This window comes from Chroicocephalus ridibundus, chromosome 7 (assembly GCF_963924245.1).
Source record: "Chroicocephalus ridibundus chromosome 7, bChrRid1.1, whole genome shotgun sequence".
Classification (NCBI taxonomy): Eukaryota; Metazoa; Chordata; class Aves; order Charadriiformes; family Laridae; genus Chroicocephalus; species Chroicocephalus ridibundus.
In genome coordinates, this window is record NC_086290.1 from 34,577,315 (window position 1) to 34,598,397 (window position 21,083).

General features: G+C 33.9%; 1 protein-coding gene across 1 annotated transcript in view; it reads left to right on the forward strand.

Annotated features, from left to right (window-relative positions):
• DNAH7 (dynein axonemal heavy chain 7) overlaps positions 1-21,083 on the forward strand; it is a 115,962-nt gene that overhangs the window by 72,743 nt on the left and 22,136 nt on the right. The window contains exons 42-50 of the mRNA XM_063340416.1: positions 613-943; positions 4,617-4,963; positions 6,267-6,447; positions 7,740-7,925; positions 10,026-10,189; positions 14,311-14,465; positions 15,372-15,562; positions 18,487-18,620; positions 19,317-19,652. Coding sequence (XP_063196486.1) covers positions 613-943; positions 4,617-4,963; positions 6,267-6,447; positions 7,740-7,925; positions 10,026-10,189; positions 14,311-14,465; positions 15,372-15,562; positions 18,487-18,620; positions 19,317-19,652 — 2,025 coding nt within the window. The remainder of the gene's footprint in view (positions 1-612; positions 944-4,616; positions 4,964-6,266; positions 6,448-7,739; positions 7,926-10,025; positions 10,190-14,310; positions 14,466-15,371; positions 15,563-18,486; positions 18,621-19,316; positions 19,653-21,083) is intronic.

Here is a 21,083-nt window from a genome sequence, read left to right on the forward strand (position 1 = left end):
CCTTTTTCTTTCCTTCTCATTGATAAGACACTACCATAACAATTAAGAGAAGTGCTTAATTTGATCAACAGGCTGATCAACAGGCTGCATGCAGCAAGAAATTCCCGGAATAAAGGAATACAATTTTGAGTGTAGTGATCCGATGCCTTTGGAATTTCTTGATTCTCGCGCTGTTGGCTGTCCCCAGAGCCATTCACATTCTGCTGCTAAAATTATTTTCCCAATTATATTAATACTATTTCAGCCTCACCTCAACTAATCATTTTCATGAGTTGTATCCCCATCTCTTCCTTCTCCTTATCTGTTACTACTGTACCATGTTGATTTTGTAGCTCTTGCCAACAAAGAGGCAGAAGCTTAACAATCACTTATTTGCCTATAAGTGATCACTTATTTATCTGTATCCCAGTCTCCGGGTATACATGATAGAATAGTTAAAGACTATGGCTCAAGTAATGCCTGTTATGTTTACTATTTGTTGAGCAAATAAAACAAGATTGGCAGAGCATTTTATTATTAAGAGTAGTGAGAAATTTGGGGAATGGATCCTAATAAAGGAAGTGATCAAGTATTGATAAAATATCTTTATAATAAATAGCTATTTATTTTCAGTAAGGTGACGAAAATGAAAAGAAGATATGAAGTTGGCTTGGAGAAACTGAACTCTGCTGCATCTCAAGTAGCCTTGATGCAGTCTGAGCTGGAGGCTCTGCAACCTCAGTTATGGGAAGCCAGCAAGCAGGTTGATGAGATGGTGGTCGTTATTGAAAAAGAATCTTTGGAAGTAGCCAAAACTGAAGAAGTCGTGAAAGCTGATGAAGCAGTGGCAAATGAGCAGGCTATGGCGGCAAAAGCCATCAAAGATGAATGTGATGCTGACTTAGCGCAAGCCATGCCTTGTTTAGAAAGTGCTCTGGCTGCCCTTGACACTCTCACTGCACAGGTATGGCTAACAATGCATATTTATGCACTGGAAAGGTATTCAGATGTACAAAAGCATGCAATATCTGCCTTTTCAGATTTTACATTATACTTAAACAGTTTTATAATTTAGAAAATAATTGAAGTCTTTTAGTTTTAAGAAGCAAAATATTACTTTATTTTTGTTGTCTAGTGAAAAACTTATAAGGCTAAATTTTTATGGAATACAGGATCAAATATTATCCTGTATATTGTATTATCCTATATTATTTTGACTCAGCAATTAAGAAGTTATAAAATGTATGGTTTTTACTTTCTTATTCAGAACCTGCCAGCCACTCATCTAATATTTTTATATCTGGTCTTTCGAAGTCTAGAAATTGAGGTTGAAATTCTATGTCTCCCCATATTAAGGGACCACTTTTGGTAAAAGTATGACAGTGGAGGAAGCAGTCGCCTTTGATTTTATTGATATTCAGGCTGTCTTTGCCTGGATAATGTTTTGCTCATGGTGGGATGAAAGGGAGTCTTCCAGATTGTAAGAGTGAGGATGGACTAGCTCCAGCTGTTGTTGCTGAAAACAAGATTTTCAAAAACTTTCAATGAAACTTTCAACCAAAGCAGGTGGTTTGTTATCTACAGCTATTGGTTGGTATCAAAAGTGTTAGATTCTGGCATTGTCAGATCATTGGCATGCTTTGTGAAAATAGTAGGTGGCTACTTAGTGACTTCAAGGTAATTGCATTTTACTTGTGAATAACAAGACAAGAACAAGGCTTTGAAGGCTAATGAAGTAATACTTCAGCTGCTGTCAATGCGTAGTGTATCCAAGCGGGGAATATTATAATACAAGAGGGAAAAATAAATGGAGTAAGAACTTCAAAAGGAAAACCCCAGAGGATTTTTCTTCAAATTTAATTAAATAGCTCGGTGAACACAAAAAAAATCTGTGTGTAGCAAAGCTTAGAGTACCTGTACAGGACCCTTGTCCTTGATTGACCCTTGACCCTGGCCACCAGTGATGGAAAGCAGAGCAGGACACATGTTGCAAACTGTGCTCATAAATCCATGTACATAAATGTGCAGAGTAAGAGCTTTATTTGGAGAAACAGACCTATACATAACTCAGTATTGCTGAAATAAGTATCTGCAGTCAAAAGGAATTGTGTATCTCGTGTGGTTCATTGTTCAGCAAGAAAAAGTATAACAATTTTCAGTGTTATTTTGCTGTTGACATCTAAGTTTTGTAGCGATACACATGGAGACACAGGAATTTAGAACTAGGAAGGGACCTCTGGAAGTTGTCTTCTTCCATCTGTAACCTGTTCCACTTTACACATTTATCATTAAGAAGATTTTCTTGGTGTTTAATCATTACAACTTAACCTTGTTACCTTGTTTTCCGTCCTGCTCCCTGTGGACATGGCTCTTTAGCTTTTACACAGTTAAAGACTGCACTCCTTGATCTTACCACTTCTAGTTTTCTTTTCTGTAAAGTGAGTAATCCCTGTTCTTTTAGTCTTTTCTCATAAATCAAACCAGCTTTTGTGGTTATTCTTTCTGGACCTTCTCCATACATTCACTTCACATGCATTGCCCAAAATTGAATATAGTATTTCATCTGTAGTTTTGCTGAATGCTGTGTAGAAAAGGATTACTGACACGTATATTTTGTCATTCATGCTAACAGCTGTTTCATTTCCTGAAAACCTGAAAACAATAATTATTGCTTTCCCTTTCTTTTTTTTTTCTTTTTGTAGTAGTTCTACTATACTTTGCCATTTCTGCAGTTTATCAAGATAATTTTTTCCTGCTATCTACTCCGATGTAATTGCATTTCCTCTCAACTTCCTATCAGTTGGAAATTTAATAAACTCTCTCTTTTCCATCATTCATTTCAGTAATGAAAACAGCGTGTAGGTCCAGACCTGTGCGACCTTGGTCAAATCTTTGCTATGTTTTGACAGTTATCAATTGTGCTAGTCACCTATTCACAGTTAACCATTTAGAGACATCACATGCAAAGAGTGTTTAACATTTTGACTCTATATATCATTTACTTGTATCTTACCCTTTTCACTAAGTACCTAGCCAGCACTTTTCTTGCTTTTCTGTTACTGTAGTTACAGAATTTTTTCTTGTTACACTTCACATTGCTTTTACTTGCAGCTGAGTTTGAGTTTAGCCTTTAAAATAGTCTCCTACTCTGCTTACAACCCTTGGTTGTATTAATTTAATTTGTATTTGTCCCTGATCTTGTTTCCTGGAATGGCTGGCTAACTTTGATTGTTCTTCCTCTCCAAGAACTTCCTTCCCTGATGATCCCATCAGCCAGTTTTCTGACTGCCTCATTGAAATTCCCTGGCTTTATTTACCGTCTCATGTTTTCCTTTCCTGAACACTTGTGTTCACGTATTGGTTAGTTAGGCTGTTTTGGTTTGGTTTGTTGTTTTGTTGGTTTTTTTGTTTGGTTAGTTGGTTGGGGTTTTTTGTTTTTGTTTTTTTTTAAAGCTTGTAGGTCCAGGAACTATAGTTCACAGTTTCAAGGAAATAATTGTCCTTTTTTTTTTCATCTAGTCTTAACATTTCTCTGTTTTTTTGTGGCGCAAGTGAACATTACCAGAACTCAAAAGATACCTCTTTCTATCCAAATTGTGAAGGTTTTAGACCTGAAATAAACCATGCGCAAGCTCCCAAAATCTAACACTAGTTGGCAAAATAAACATGAGAATCTAGAAATCCTTTAATTTATTGCAGTATGTATTCTCTGAGAAAAGCTCTTAGAAAGACGTATTTGAATTTCCGTGCAGAGTTATTCTTTGGGAAGAGTAAAAGTGATTATTTTCCATAAATCTTTAGTTTACAAACATCTTGCTTAATTAGTTGTACATATATGTGTAGAAGTGTTTAATTTTTTAATATTATTATTCTATATTTGAGGTTAAAACTTTCCTTATTAATTTCCTGCTATTTCTTATAATGTCAGTACTTCTTACACAATAGTTCTCTTCCTTTTATCTGCCTCTTCCCTCATTCAGCTTGCTCTGGGAGTTTAATAACTGATCAGAATAATAATTGGATTATTTTCTGTACTTGGAGAGCATAGATCTTTGGTTCTCAGTTGAAGGCCGCTTTTCCCTTATATTATCTTAAATCTACTAATCCACTGCTCTTGTGATCCTATAAGCTTGGAAGTATTGTGTTAGAGCCTGAAATGAAGGGTAGAGCATAATACTGGAACATCTGAACTCCGTAACTGAGGTGCAATGCCCACTACTGAATTAGGAGCAGAAAAAGTACAACTGAAAATGAATTACAGATAAGTTTGTTTTTTTTTTTGTCTCCTCTAAACTGACTGTTGACTAGATTTCAGATATTTTTGCTTACACGTCAGTGTTAGTTTAACCTACATAGCCCCTTAAAGAAAGGGCCCTCGAAAGCCCCCTAGAAAGAATGGAGAAAAATGAAATAAAAATTTTGCAAAAAGAAGATGAGGTGTATATGTACGGACTATGCAGGCTTGTGCTAGGACTTGAGATTATAGTGTATTTAAAATTATCAAGTGTGAGAATAGCAAATGTATATGGAAAAATACTATCTTGACATAAAAAGGATTATTATTTCTATTGTAACAAAAGAATTAATCCACCTATGTTCAGAGCTCTAAAGGTGTTGTTTTTAATTATTATTTTAAGGATATTACAGTGGTTAAGTCCATGAAGAGTCCTCCTGCTGGTGTCAAGCTTGTAATGGAAGCTATATGCATCCTTAAAGGCATTAAAGCAGATAGGATTCCAGATCCAACAGGTTCTGGAAAAAAAATTGAGGATTTCTGGGGTCCTGCTAAGAGACTTCTGGGTGACATAAGATTTCTTCAGTCTCTTCATGAATATGACAAGGATAACATTCCCCCAGCTTACATGGCTATCATAAGAAAACAGTATCTTACAAATCCTGAGTTTGTACCAGACAAGATTCGAAATGCTTCCACGGCAGCAGAGGGTTTGTGCAAATGGGTCATAGCCATGGAGTTTTATGATACGTAAGTATGTATAAAAATAATAAAAAAAAGTTTAAAATAAATGTCATTAAAGAGATCAGTTTATTTTAACATCAAGAGAGATGTGAAATTACTTCTTTCTAGTGGGAAACTTCTGCAAACAAGCAGTCATAATGATTCATTCATGTAAGATACCTGATGTTAAAGTGTAAAGCCTGATTTTCAGTTCTGAATTTTTCTAAAAAGGCATGGGAGCAACAATATGTACAGTTAGCAAATAAAAGGTAACTTCCTTTTAGAGTGTTGCACAAAGTAGAGGCATTATTGAAGTGTCTTTGGAAGCTGCTGACAGTCATATCAAGCCTGAAGGATATTTTTTGTTACTCACTGTATTTGATGCACTGAAAAAGTGTGCTTGTTTTTTATGATATTTCCTAATTTAAAACATCTGGAACTCACATTTAACAGTAAATCGGCTGTGGCCAACTAAGGTCAAGTTGCCGTTTGAAAGTTGACTCATAGTAAGTGGCGCATGCCTTCATTTGAGACTTTTTGTTACTTGACTAAAGATTAGTAAATGCATACTTGGTAGAGTCCTCAATTCGAGAACAACTTTTAACATTACAAATACCAATTATTAGAGAGAAAATTAACTAAAAAGGCGGACTTAAAGGAGATCTGCCTGCAACTTACACCAGTAGAAGAGGGGATTCATTAATTATGAGGCTAATACTTGTGAAATACTGTTTCAGTTGAGCATAGGGGCATTCTAGCATATTTTCTTGCTTGTTGTTTTTGGAAAGATAAACAATATGTTTTCAGTTATATGTTACTTCCAATATTCCCCTCACAAAAATATCTGTGTAAAAGATTGAAATCCTCAAAACTGGAAAACAGATCCTTATATGTGAAAAGCTGTTAATTTTTTTAAATTATTATTTTGTGTACACAGTCGCCTGTGTACACAGTATGTGTATGTACAGTGTCTATGACTGTTACTTAATATATATGATTATCTGAGTGTTTCTAATGGCAGAAATCCATAATGGATTCTAAATTGTGATCAAATGAGACACACAGTTTGGAAGCATAACCCTTTTTGCTTTTAATCGTTACCTGTTATTACAGCAAATTTTGCAGAAACTGAAGTATCGGCACAGAAACAAGTGATGAAGTACAAACCAGTTGTCTTCAGATATCATTAAAGTATGAAACGCAATATTGCATGATCTGCTGAGTTGCTGAGTTTTCCCTTCATTTTTCCTGCATTCTTTTTTTTTTAATAGTAACACTGGAATGAGGGTGTATCTTTCAGATGTTTAATTTATTCTTTGACTTTATTTAGAGTGGCAAAAAATGTTGCACCCAAAAAGCTAAAGTTGAATGAAGCTGAAGGAAAATTAAAGATTGCTATGGATGGTCTAAGAAAGAAACAAGCAGACCTGAAGGAGGTTCAAGATAAATTGGCTGTACTCCAACAGACACTGGAATCCAAGAAACAGGAGAAGGCTGACTTGGAAAATCAGGTATATGATGCAAAAGATGAAGTATTGTTCTGTTGATATCCAGAAAAGTTATTTAAAATTTGCTGCTTTGTCAATTTATTTATTTTTTCCTTTTAACTGCCAGTATGTCAAACAAGTCGTACTTTTAGATAACCATCTTTTTATTTGGGTGTCATGGTCTTGAAGTTACAAATGGGCAAAGCATGGGGAATAAATGCTTTAAAGTAATAGAAAATGTAGATGTTATGAATTTACCAAATGATATCCCTCTCCTATATCCTCATTCATATCTCCTTTCTTGTGAGGGGATAAAGTTTCAATGATTGTAGTAAGAGTTTGATTCATCCATTAACTTGCAAGTCAGCACATTTAAAGTATGGAAAGTTTATGTATGCCTCCTGTGCTACTGCAATTTTGAGAATGTTTTTTGTAAACTCTGTTCCTGACTGCTAAATAGCTGTTCTGTGTGCAGAAATAGGCAAATGTAGAAGAGGGTATTATTTTTTTTAAAGTTTTGCACTACATTGTCTTGAGCTTTTTTTTTTTTTTAAAAAAAAAAGTATTGGAATTTGAAATGGAGTCTTAATTCCTGTATGTAGTTAAACTCATCTGTTTGCGTGTTTCTTCTGCATCCTGATTCAATTCAGAAGTAGAAGGGAGGGATAAACTACACAAGCAGTTTATTACTGTGGTATAAATTGACTGCTATGGTTACCAGAAGAGAAAGAGGATTGATTGTAACAGCAGCAAGAATTGCCATAATTTTCCTCCTATCCCGTGGCTGAAACGTGTCTCTACTAGATAGTAAACAATTCTAACTATTCCTGGTATATCATATTTTTTTGTTAAATTATAAGCATGCCTGGAAAGATGGGTTACTTAAAAACTGACAACAGAAATGCAGATTATGTACTCATAAGGATGGCTTTTTTGCAGAAAAGAACATACCTACTTCTATGAGACAGTGATCTCTTTAAGGTGTTTTTGTTTCTCTTATGAAATGTATATCATTTCCTTGACTATTAATATTTTCCATAGTGCATGCAAAGCTATTTTGAATTGCATGTTTTATACTGGTTGTCTTTCTTTTTTTGGAAGAAAATGTAACTGAATAGACTTTACTGTGCTGGTACTGAGATTGTTTTTGTTCTTTAAACATTTCCATTATAATAAGAAGGTGTTTTCTTTCTATTTGATGGAATTACCTAAGAAAACATGTGCACAAGAAAATAATTCTTGAACGCTTTTAACATTTGTAAAAATTTTTTAAAGTGATCATGTAATATAATCAGCTTTTTTTTTTTTATTCTGAGGTTGACTTATGCAGCAAAAAACTACAGCGAGCAGAACAATTGATTGGTGGCCTTGGGGGTGAGAAAACTCGCTGGCAGGAGACTGCTTTGGAGCTGGGAAAGCAGTACATCAATTTGACTGGAGATATACTTATTTCATCAGGAATTGTAGCTTACCTAGGAGCCTTTACCTCCAGCTACAGACAAGTAATATGTATAGTGATTTTGTCCCCATGTATTGTAATAATCTAAATTTTATTGATTTTTATTGTAATATAAAGTTTATATTTGTAAATGATGTTTTAATAGAATTCATAAGTGGAACTGAAAGTGTATTGTAAGACTTTGAGTTTTGCTTATAAGACTCTTGGAGGAAATTCTTCCTTCATTCTACTGTACAGTACTTAATGCTGGGGAAAGCATGGAGTCCTCTGGTTGCTTCTCTAAAGCATTTGCCGGTAACTTTATACGTCATGGCTCTGGTTACTCCTATTCCATTCAATGTCTAAATTCTCCTTAAGTTAAAAGAAAACAGAATTAGCTTCTATTTCAGCATCAGCACAGTTAAGCAAGTTCTGAAAGCGGAGTAATTCTGTACAGAAAGAGACGAAACATACAGTAGCTCAATAATATAGCAGATTTGTGCCTCTAACTCATAGTGAAATAAACAAAAATCCTGAATAAAAAAGAATTTTGACAAGGCAGCTGATTTCAGATATTATAATTTTTGGATGTCAACATTAGCCTGACTTTGAAAGTTTTTGAACATCAAAACCTGCCACTGAATTCAACTGAAGAAATCGATGTCCATTTTGTTTGAAAATCAGATCCAGGGTATCAAAAATTGCTAAAAATTAAGAGAGAGAGAAAAAAAATCAATGTACCTCATTTGAACGTAGAATTTGTATATAATCCTTATGTCTGCTTTTCCTTCAACGTACTTCCATTGTCCATTTTTCTTTAGAAAATTTTGTACTGTTCTTTCAAGCTATTGTTTTCTTCATAATGTCCGTTTTGTGATGTTACTATTTTAAAACTTTATAGAGTGAGAGTTTATGGTGTGAGTATTTATAGTGGAAATAAATAGTCAATAATTTTTACAATTACAAATTACATAATTTTGAGAGAGCATTCTCTTTTATTCTTAAAACCTGCATTGTGTATAGTATTGTGTCTGGGTAGGTAGGAGTACTATTGGTGAAACATCTTAAGGGATGTTGAACTGTATTCCAGGCAAGAGTAGTTACAGGTGCAGATGATGTGCGTGTTTATTCACTAAAAATTAATACATAGTGTTTTAATCTGAAAAGTTTAGTGTAGTTTCATTCTCTCTGATGCCATGGTTTCTTTCTCTGTGCAACAGTAGGTATAGATTCCTGGTTGCTTTTTCTTACTCATGATTGTGCAGACACGTTAGTTAGGTATCTCTTTCAAAAATTGTCAGAAAGCATAATCACTTTTGTGCAGTTCTTCATTTCATCTGCTGCTATGGGTTTTTTTCCCCCTGCGGTTTTCATAAGAGAAAAAGTTATGGTATCTATTGGAATATCAACTTTGTTTTATGCAAATTGATGATTCCTTCATTCACCACCCCTGTGAATGTCTAGCCCTCAGACCATTTCCTTTAACACCGCATTTCTGAGTTTTGATGCTTAAGGCTTCGCCAGCTAATTTTTAGTTTAGAATACTACAGCATACTTCTGTGACCTTACACCTGGCTTTCATACAAGATTGTGCCTTTCATATGATCATGATATTTCTATAAAATTTTCCTTCTTTAGAAGCATTCGTCCTAGTGGAATATGCTTTTTGGTTTACATATTTAAAGGTGTGTGTCTTCATTATTATTATGCACTATGCAAACATATATAGCTTACACAACTGTAGTGAGTTAGATGACACAGAGAATAGTGAAAAGCAACTCCAAATGATTGTTAAGTCCTAACAAGTGCTCATTATGTGTGTCCTGAGAGCTAAATAATGAAGACTATTTTTTTAAGTTAGAATATGTTTCTTCTACACTCGTTTTATAGCATAGAAGACTATTGATGAAGTGCTAAATAAAATCATACCAAGGCTCTGACCAAATAAACTTATATTTCATATATAGAAATCACATACAAAGGCATTTTTAGAGACATTTTTAGACATTTTATACAGAAGCGTGGGTTTCTTTCCATTGGAAGATATAGTGATCTCGTATGTAGCAACTATATGGGAAATGGGTTGAAAAATACATTTTTTAATAGTTTGAAAATTTTGTGAATAGACAGAAGTTTAGTTAATATTTGTTTTCTTCTTATCTAGATGCAAACTAAAGAGTGGGCACTGCTGTGTAAAACAAAAGACATTCCTTGTTCTGAGGATTTTTCCTTAACAAATACCCTGGGAGAACCGGTGGAAATCAGAGCTTGGAATATTGCGGGACTACCTTCTGACATGTTTTCTATTGATAATGGCATCATCATCTCGTAAGTTAAAAAAAAAAAAAATTCATTAAATAGCTTCTTTCAACATCCTTTTCAGTTATTATTTTTATAGACAGTTTTCTACTGTATATCCAGTTTAACAACCAGAGTTATAAAATGATTGTAATGTTTAAATTCATAAGAAATAGTAATAATACTTTTTAATTTCATCATATAAAGTTCTTAAATCTGTGAATTCAATCTGTGAATTCGCTACCCCCTTAAGGCATAGTAACAAAATGACAAAAAAAGGCACATGTGTATCTTCTACTGAAGGCAGTAAGGGAGGTGCAAGAAGTTAGAATAGAGAATGTCTAGTCTCCTTTCTTGCAGAGGATGACCCCGACCAGCTCCTGCCAGTTTCTTCCTCTGTTTCTTGCCTTTTATTCTATGTACTGCTAAACTGCTTCAACAAGAAAAAGTGAGATAGGCCTTTCCTGCAATAACCTCTGATTTCAGAAAGGGGTGCTTTCACATCATGTCAGGCAGTTGACAGTTAGATATGGGACTTCTTCATCCATGAGAGAGTTTTAGATATTGGATCAAAGGTGAAAAGGTGTATTTGTACTGACAATTTGGAGTCTGTTTTCTTTAGGGCCTCATTCCCCTAACTGTCAATACTTCATACAGACTAGTCATTCCTAGGATCCGTTCTGGAGCAGAACAACCTGGCATATTCCTAGACAAAAGCTAAGAGAGCTTTGGGTTAGTGTGGGGGACCTCTTTAGTAGGCAGTATGAATGGGGCACCACAAAGTCTGCTTTGCACCCAGTTCAGTCATCAAAGAACTTTTTAAAAAAAATATTAAAATGGGAATTCATAGCAGAGACTAGATTTTTGGAGTGCTGGAATTTACTAAGTGCTATTTATAGTTGCAAGCTTGGCAGTTGCAATTGTAGCTTTCTGTTGTAATGTGGTTAGTATGACAATAGTCTTATCAGAAGTCGAAAAAGTTATGACAAGGAAAGAAGGATTTATTTTTCATTTTGTAATCTCCCTTTGTTTTTAAATTTTCTATTTTGTAATTATCTTAAGCTACATGCAAATAAAATAATTTGATTTTGTCTCACGGTACATTGTTTGATCTAAAGCATTTTTGAAAATTCTATGTATTTAAAGATATTCTCATTGTTATTTGAAAAGTGACAGAAATCCTGAAATCTCAAAATTCCTTATAGAAAGAAAATATGATCCCGAGAGCTCTAAATCTAATATTATTGCCTTTCACTTTTAAGATGATTCTACGTTCTTATGTGGTATTCTAATACATGCACATCTGGGTCTCACATCAGTCACTAGAATTATATTTGTCTGGGCAGAGTTAATCTGGTATATATCAATGTCACAATCAGTGCAAACATAAGTGATTTGTATGACAACGTATATCATGGGAACTGACCATATTAATGTTTTAACAACTAGATATATCTACAGCTCACTGGTGATTAGCTTTAGATTAACATGCCTGCTGATGACTGAGATACGTACGGCACTGACAGTTTGTTAAATACGGAGTTGGATGCCTACAGTAGGCTAAGCTTTGTGACCTTGCGTAAGCAGTTATGACTCTCATTTGGACTTGCATTTGTTATGACTGTAAACAAAAAACCTCTCATTTCTGTCCAGTGTGCTTGCCAATGCATTACTACTGACTTTTAGCTTTTAGGTTTTGTTCTTAGCACAGCTGAAGCTGAATTGACGGGGGAACAATGTTGCTATAACTGCTTTTCTGTTTGTGATTGCTACCCATTTACTTAACGTCTGTTGGTTCCCTTTTCTGTATATTGAATAAATAATACTTATAATTCTTTTCCATAGCCAGGTTAATGAGCGTCAAGTCTATGATAACATGTGCCTAACATTTATGCATCTTTTTCACAGTATGCTACTGCAGAAACTTGCTAATATAAATTTTTAATTTTTGGTACTGTTTACATGAAAATTCTTCTCACTGTTTGAGTCGTCTAATGTTGTATAGCACTGGCGAATGAATACATCTTTTACTGTAGAGTGAATGTTAGTTTTTCATACATAACTGAAATTGTATATTATAGGGCTAACTTTTGGAAGCATAGCTGTGTGGATAATACTTTGGCTTTGGCAGCTGGATAGGTGATAAAGTGCAAAATGAAACAGATAAGACAGAAATAGTGCACTAGCTAAAGAAACTCAACATACTTTCATTTGAGTTTAAAAATTGGCATTGATTATACTTCAGGAAGCAAAACAACTTATTGAAGTAAGAGGATATATGCTGAGATTAGGAATGTATATGTAACTTTTAAAAGTAATTACTGTATTAATAATTCAATCACTCAGGCTAAACAGCTGACAAACGTTAATGAATTCAACACTTCTGTAGTATATCCTAACACTTCACTTTTGTAAAGCTTTGATCAAAATTCTCTTTGAACTAATGGAATGATGATTAGCATTTTAGAACTAAATAATGATAGCTTTTAATTTTGAAATGTGAGATAGAATCTACCTCAAATCAATGATACGTATTACTCCTGTAGTTATGAATTTATGGCTAGATGGATTTTATATTAGGACCCCAGGAACCATATTAAATGCAACTCAAGCTTTTTATAACAATAAATTTTTTAAAAAGCAGAATTAGAGAGCTATTCAAGGACAATTTGCAAAGATACACAGTGACTGCTTATGCATTCCCATCAATAAAGAACAATTTTATTGTTGATGAAAGCTATGTGTGTTTGGCTGTTATTAGAGAACAATTCTTTAGTTATTCAGTCTTAAGTATTTCATGTCCATTACACAGTAATTCTGAAATAGAATATGCTGAAAATAATATATGAATGAAACTTTGAAGTAATTAGGGAATACATACTGTCGATTTTGGCTGAAGTTTTCTCAAATCTTAAGTTCTTATTTTAAAATAAGAACAAGCAAAATTATTAATTACATAACTATTGTCTGTTTTAGAATGTGCTTAACATGTAAGTTTACAGTGTTCAGTTTATAGTTTGCAATTGCTGTATCGCCTTGTATTATCTTACTCTCAGAATCACCTGGGTCTCTCTTTGGGTGCTCATAAGCAACTGAATCACCTAGCAATTTGGGAGTTCCGCAATTCTTTAAGCACACTTTGGATCCATTGGTGAACACTGTTACTTACTGTGAGATTGTCTTCTAATACTGCTGACACTACTGCCTCATCTGACAGATGTTCAGATTTCAAATCCTCTGTTTGCTTCTCTAGACCTACTGCATTACCAAATTTGTCCTTATCTGTGTTTGGCAAAGTATTCAAAATACTTGTAACTTTACAAAGACTGCACTTTAACTTTGTTGATGTCTGCTTAGATATCATGCCGCCCTGGTGGATTACAAATGCATTTCCTGAATCACTGAATACATTTTACCTGTGAAACCTTTTTCCTTTCATGGTTAGGCTGAACAGGGTCCCTTCCAGGTGACTCCTTTTCCTAAATTATTCTACAAGGGGGAAGAAAACCGTCCTCCTTCGCCTGGTGAATGGTCACTCCCAAGTCCAATTTGTGATCCATAACACAGAAATCTTTGTAATGTAACTCCATGTGGTAGAGAACACTGTAAAAAAATCTGTGAAGTAGTTACTAAATCTGGCTACATAAAACCCAGAAGTTCTTTGTGTCTGTTGCTGCTTTAGGATTAGGGATTAAAACGTAGATACCTTTGAATCTGCTTATATATTTCCCTTTATACTAACTCTAAAATGTCTCTTTAGTGGAAAATTCCATTTGTTTTCAATTGAAAATGCTCACTTATGTATATGACTATATCAAAGCTATTCAAAATTTCAAAACTTAGAGTGATCTTTTTATTTTGAAAGTGTTATAAAATTAAATGCAATTAAATTTTCTAGGAAGTAAGAAGTCTTATTCTAAGTACTTTCTTTGAAAGAGGAAAATTTTTTTTGAAAACAAAGAACTTTAAGATTCATCTGTCTCCTGTTAAATTCATCAAGGATTATACCTGAGTATGAGCCTACTAAAATTTCATACTGATGCACTTTTGTTTTAATGACAAAAGGGAATAAATTGCCTTAAGAAGTACTTTGAGGTAAACATTTAAAGAGCTTATATTTCAGTTTTGTAAGTTTGAATTTTTCCCTTCAGAAATGCAAGAAGATGGCCTCTGATGATCGATCCTCAGGGTCAAGCAAATAAATGGATAAAGAACATGGAAAAAGCCAATAATTTGCATATAGTTAAACTCAGAGACCCTCAATTTGTTACAACACTGGAAAACTGCATTCAGTTTGGCAGTCCTGGTAGGTTAATAACTAATGAAAGTGTAAATTACAGAAAAACCTGGAGGGGGCACAATTAGCTAAAAAATGAAACTCCAGTGACTCAAATGTTCTCATAGTTAAGGAAAACAGAGAAATCTTTTTCTTGTTTTGAATCAAATTAGTACTGTAGTAATTGAAGTCCTCACCCCAGGTTATGAGATACTTCTTAGCACAAGATAATTATAATACTCAGTTTAATTTGTATCTTTTAATTGCTTTATGAGATTTGCCATTTGTTTGTTTTCATGTTACAATAATTTTATTTCTAAAAAGTAATGTTGTTTTTATTTAGCTTTTCAAGAGTATAAATACCAGATTGCTAGGCTGTGATCATTAATGATTCTTGTATTCTCTGTAGTATCTGTATTGCAAGTCGTCTTATTACCCTCAAATAGAAATAAATTAATGAAATGTATAGTTACAACTCCAGCTATTTTTCAATGGCTAACAAGTAAAGAAATGGATTGTTTATTCTCCATTATTTCTTTCTTGATTTTGACAATCTCATATGCTTACAGTGAAAACTGAAGCAGACTTAGTTACCCAAAATTATTTCTGTGGCATGTGACATTTAATTTGTTGTTATTTCTCTTTTCAAAAATGGTAGCCTTAAACTGCTGTTCTAAGCCATTGGCAGCAGTAACAATAGCATTTAGTTGCTTTTTTTGCAAATTGATAGAATATTAAAAAGAATTAAAGGTACATTTCTTTGATTCATTTTTCAATCAGCTGAGTAAGAAACATTAACTTTATCTCTAGGTATTGCTGGATTCATATTTTTATTTTCACACTGTAAATATAGATTATACATATGTATTGTAAAGAACAGTCAATCGGTAATATAAATGGCAAGAAAGTTCTACTAATTCTTACGTTATTTTGAAGTGCTACTGGAGAATATTGGAGAAGAACTTGATCCTATCCTAGAGCCACTTTTGCTCAAACAGACCTTTAAGCAATCAGGGAGTACATGCATTTGCCTTGGAGACTCCACAATCGAGTATGCTCCTGAATTCCGCTTCTATATTACAACTAAGCTGAGAAATCCACATTATCTTCCTGAAACATCTGTTAAGGTGAGAATTTTGAAAATGAATGTGCAACTCTGTTTTAATTTTAAAATGATTCCTTGGCTAAAAACAGGGAAGAAATTCCGGCGCTTGTTTATTCCTCCTCCCCTGCCAAAATTGGAGTTTTTTTACACTGCTGGAAGACTGGTATCATGTCAGAAGTGTTGACATTTCTCATGTCTAATACTTCACCTTGCAATACTGTCATTCTTTCATACTGTCAGGAATTTAATTAATTAATTAATTTTAACACCTTTCCCAGTCTGTATCTTGTGATACTATTTAGTCACCCTTTATTATAAAAAATATTTACAAGGACTTAATATAATAGTCACCTCACATGCAAACTCTACATGATGCTTTTATATTCATGATTTTTATCTGCAGTATAGTTAGGGAGAGGAGTCTGAGCAAATGCTGGCATTGTGCCTTGTTTATAACAGATAGAAAATATATTTACAAATGTATATATTTGATAACTGTAGCTATTCTTATTTTTCTGTGTTAGGACAAAAAAAAAAGTAGTTTTCTGCTTTAAAGAATAAAATTGCTGGTTTAATCTTTTTGAAATTGCTTGGGAGATATATTCCTCCTTTTATTTGTTATTATTTTTGAAGAACTGTTTATCGAAAAGTATTGCAAATTTACACTTTTGTTAAACATAGACTATACCAAAACACAAAACCTTGAAATCAAAACTTTTTAAAGTATTATGATATTCAGTAAAATGGAACAGTAAGTTGTTTCAACAATAAAGGAGTACTGATGCAGGAATAACGGACAAAAAATAATGAAAGATAATAACTTCTATTCACTTCAATGCACATCAAATCACCTATACATTGATCTTTTATCAAGAAGGTAAATAGCTGCATGTACAGAAAAAAAGATGAAATATGAAAGGAAGAGAATAGCCAAAAGATTTAGAGTACAGATGACAGTTATTTCCTAGGAAAAGTTTTTTACTTAACAGACAGTTAAAATCTCCTAGTTGCCAATCAACAGTCAATATAGTCTTTTTTTTTTTTTTTTCTTCCCCAGAATATAAAGTTTCTAAAGATAAATCTTCTCTAGTTGGTTTCCATTCACAGACATAAATAGTTAATTGGTCCAACAAGGAGCAGTTGCTTCGTTACATGGTTGGGGATACTCCCAGCTACACCACACGCTGCTGAGGTAGCTGACTAACGTGGCTCACTTACAGGGAGCAGAAGGCAGAAAAGTAATTTCTAAATATCTTAGTCTGAAGCTAATTGCAACATCCATTGGTGAATCTGTCCTGAGGATTATTCAGGAGCTAGCTGATGAAATGAGTCCAGGGAAAACAGTTATTGATATGATTATCATATTTCACAGAAAAAGATTGTACTGAATTCTGATGTGACTTACATAGTGAAGCCTGCAAAGAGACATAGGTCATGGATTTATGTGTATTTACACTACATAGATATGTATTTGCAGTTATGAGCCATTTGGAGTAGTTTTTTTTTCCTGTTTCTAACGTTATTAATTAAATGTAGTAAAACCCACTAAAAATCAGATAATTTTCAGTGCTGCTGAGGGAAAGGTGACTTATTCACATCCATAAAAATATCATTCTGTCCATCAGGGACCAAGAGAAATGTAGAATGTAGACAGGAGTTTGCACTTAGACCTCAGAGGTTCCAATGTCTGAACCAGACAACCTTTCAGAGCATGGCAGCTCTGATTGAACGCCATTTGTAGCTAGCCTTTTACTTTGAAGAAGGGAAATGAAGCCTATAGAAGACTCTTGAAGTTTTGAACCATTAGGTCCCTCTTATATTTCCCAGTACTAAAATTGTTAAATAAGGTGAGGAAGAAATAGGTCATGATACTTGTGAAGATCTTATTGATTCTTAGTGTCATATAGAACTGAACCTCCTCTCAAAATTCCTGTGTGCAAGAACAGTGTGATATGCTATCTGTGCTCCTAAATTTTTTTTCAGATGAGGCTTACTAGAACCAAAAACTATTAGTGATGTATTTTAAGAAAGTTAAAATATTACCCCTCCTAACTTTACAAGGTAAACTCATGAAAAAAAGCCTCAAATATTTGGACAACTTTCAGATATTATTAGTGGCAGAAGCAGATCAAGACAAATTAACTTCACAGGTATTTCATGTTCTAACTGATCACTATGTTCAAGGCTACTGTGCTTACGAAACACAAATCAATGGTATCTGTACCCACCAAAAAAGCCCAAAGAGAATCTGTAGTCACTATTACCGAGTCAATTAATTGAAACCAATATTGTCATCAGTCTTGATGATTGATAAGTAGATTATTTTCTTGGTTTTGAACTATGTGCATCAAACTATTTTCTAGACTTCTGCTGGTAATGTATTCCTTCCCTTTCTCATGTAAAATATTGTACATTTTTGCCACTTCTTCAGCAAGAGCATGTGGGTTTTTTTCCAGATCCATTATAAATATGTCATGGGATGGGAATTCTTTTAAATAAAATTTTTTTTTCCAGTCACTTATTTTCTCATGAAAAAGAGACCATGATGCTGTCCTAATTCTAAGATGCAAATTTCCCTGTAATAATAACATCAGAAATTGCGTGTGAACAAGGCCATTACAGAGAGAAAATGTATGTGGTAGAGGCAATAGTATTTGTTCATATTATATGGACCAATCCCTTGAAGCACTGATATTCAAAGTTTCAGTGTAATTTTGAGGAACAGATATTCCTGTCGTATCCCATTTATGGTTAACTTTCTTGATTAAATCTGGAGTTAGCTCTCCAACACATAATGTTAAAACCTCAGCTGCAATTTATTTACTCTCAAAGTTTGGTTGAGCATATTACATGATATTTTACAATCCTCATCTTGTAAATGAAGAAGCGTTTTAATTGCGTCTGGCCATAACACTGCTATCTTTTAAAAAATATTTCTTCTAACAGGTAACATTATTGAACTTCATGATAACTTCAGAAGGAATGCAGGATCAGCTTCTTGGAATTGTAGTTGCAAGAGAAAGGCCAGATCTTGAAGAAGAAAAACAAGCCCTCATCCTTCAAGGGGCTGAGAATAAAAGGTATCAAGATAACTTCCCTTGCTAGGGATAGAAGCAGATTGCAGTTTAACAAAATAAAATCATGGTAACTAAATTTCTGAGACCTTTTTTTTTTTTGTTTGATTTAACAGGAAATTCAAGACTGCTATTTTTGAGACCCCAAACTTAGGCTTTTGTTTGTTTTTTAGGCTGATTTGGATGCATGCTCTTACACATATTCCTGATGGTTGTGCCTTTCTTCTTCTGATATGTCTTCCTATTTCTGTGATTATTAGGAGCTGCATTGCAGGTTGTGTAATTGCAAAATGTAGCTCTTGATCCTGTTCTCTGTTTTTATGCATCCCTTCCATGGTGTTAGCATATGACTTGCTGTCCTCATGAATTTTGATTAGATATTAATGGTTGTGTTTTAGAAATACTCTCATTGTATGCTACATTTGCACTGATTGTACATGACAAAGAGCATCTTTCCCCATGGGTCAAAGCATGAAATATACAGTATTCAAAGTGGTTTGTCACTTCCGATTTTTGATATCCATTTTTAGCCTGAAAGTGGCTAAATTTTTCAGAAATTTAAGGGACTGTTTAATAAGAAAAAAAGGTTTTGCTATGTAAGTTCCATACCATGAATAGAATCTACACATTGTCTTATTTTATAGAAACTAACAGAAAACAGCTCTAATTTTCATATGTGAAAAATCTTGTGTATTATTTTAGGCAGCTAAAAGAAATAGAAGACAAGATTTTGGAAGTTCTTTCAGCCTCAGAAGGAAATATTTTGGAGGATGAAACTGCTATTAATATATTGTCTTCTTCCAAAGTTCTGGCTAATGAGATTTCTGAAAAGCAAGCTGTAGCTGAAGAGACAGAAAAGAAGATTGATGCTACTCGTATGGGCTATCGTCCTATTGCCATCCATTCGTCAATCTTGTTTTTTTCTATTGCTGATCTAGCTAACATTGAGCCAATGTACCAGTATTCACTCATGTGGTTTATTAACCTTTTCATCATGTCTATAGATAATTCGGAGCAGTCAGAAGTTTTACAAACAAGGTAAGAGTGATACTTCACCATTTGTAATCGGTGATATATTCATAGCTACTCCAGAAATGTTACTGCCATTTCTCCAAAGTGCATCATCTCATGCATTGAATTTTGAAATATTTTTTGTATATATATATAAATATATATGTGTGTGTGTCAGATATTTTCCTGGAAAGTAATTTATTCATAGAAGCAAAATGGTACAATACATTACAAGTGCAACATATTCCACTATTTCTGCTTAGTAATTGCTACCTCAAGTAGTGTATGAAATTACGAAGTATGCGTTAGATAAAAGTGGTCTGTTTGCTTTGGTTTTATGTTTCATTTAATGTGACTTTGTATGTCTTCAAGGAACAGACAAGAAACTTTTTCACACAACTGGTGAGAGAGAATGAAATCTTGTGACTGGGGTTGACTGTAGAGTGTGCAAGGCATTAATTATTAACCCAACCTTTTTTTTAATTCAGCTTGATTATTGTTTTATACTTAAGGTGTCACTCCCTCTTCCAGCTTGTTCATGAGAACAGGAGAAACTCTGCAATCTTTGATGACCTGAATTTATTTTACATATGATGGACATCACTATTATGATCACATTAGGATTATTCAAAATATACCCTTTAAGTGAATTATCTACACAGAGATTTTTTTAAAGAAACTTTTTCAGTGTTCTGTCACATCAGTTATAAATTCTACTTAAGTGACTTTATTTGGTCGTCAAACCACAGGGCATTGCTTCTGTTACTTAGCTACTTGCCTGTTCATCAAATGAACAAAGGATGGGAGAGGGAAACTACTCTCCCAATTTGTATATAGAAAATTTTCCCAGTTAATATTGCAAATGGCAATTTCTGAATTATCCATTACTGTCCATATTTTATTTAAATACAAGGAAGTTGGAGTACCTGGTAAGGTAGTACTTAGTGTGTAGTTTAATGTGTAGTGTTCAGTTTAGTGGCATATTGGTTATTTTTTAATTAGAATTTAGTCAAGGTCTAGGCAATCTAAGTCTATCATAACTGTTTTATCAAAGATATTGCTACTAATCATTTAAGGCAGATCTTAATATTTTGGTATCATATTTGAAACTACATTCAAGGTAGTCTTTACCAATAAGGCAATCTGTTTTCTATAAACCTAGCTGTTTGACTATGTCTTACTCAAGTCTCAAAAAAACCCTGTATGCCTGTGCGCCTGAATTAAAGTGAGCAATAAATAAAATAATCTCATGTTGATTATGTTGATTCAGAACCTTTCTGTCAGCAGAAATACAGAGATACAGGACCTGAATCCCAGCTGACAGTATGCATTCCTAGGGAAGGACTTGTGTAAGCCCGTTTTGATAATTTTGCCCAGTGAAGGCAGAGGAAGTCAGACTCAACAGAAAATTCTCTGTGAATTAATAATTCACATAAGACTGTTTATCTTGAGCTATCT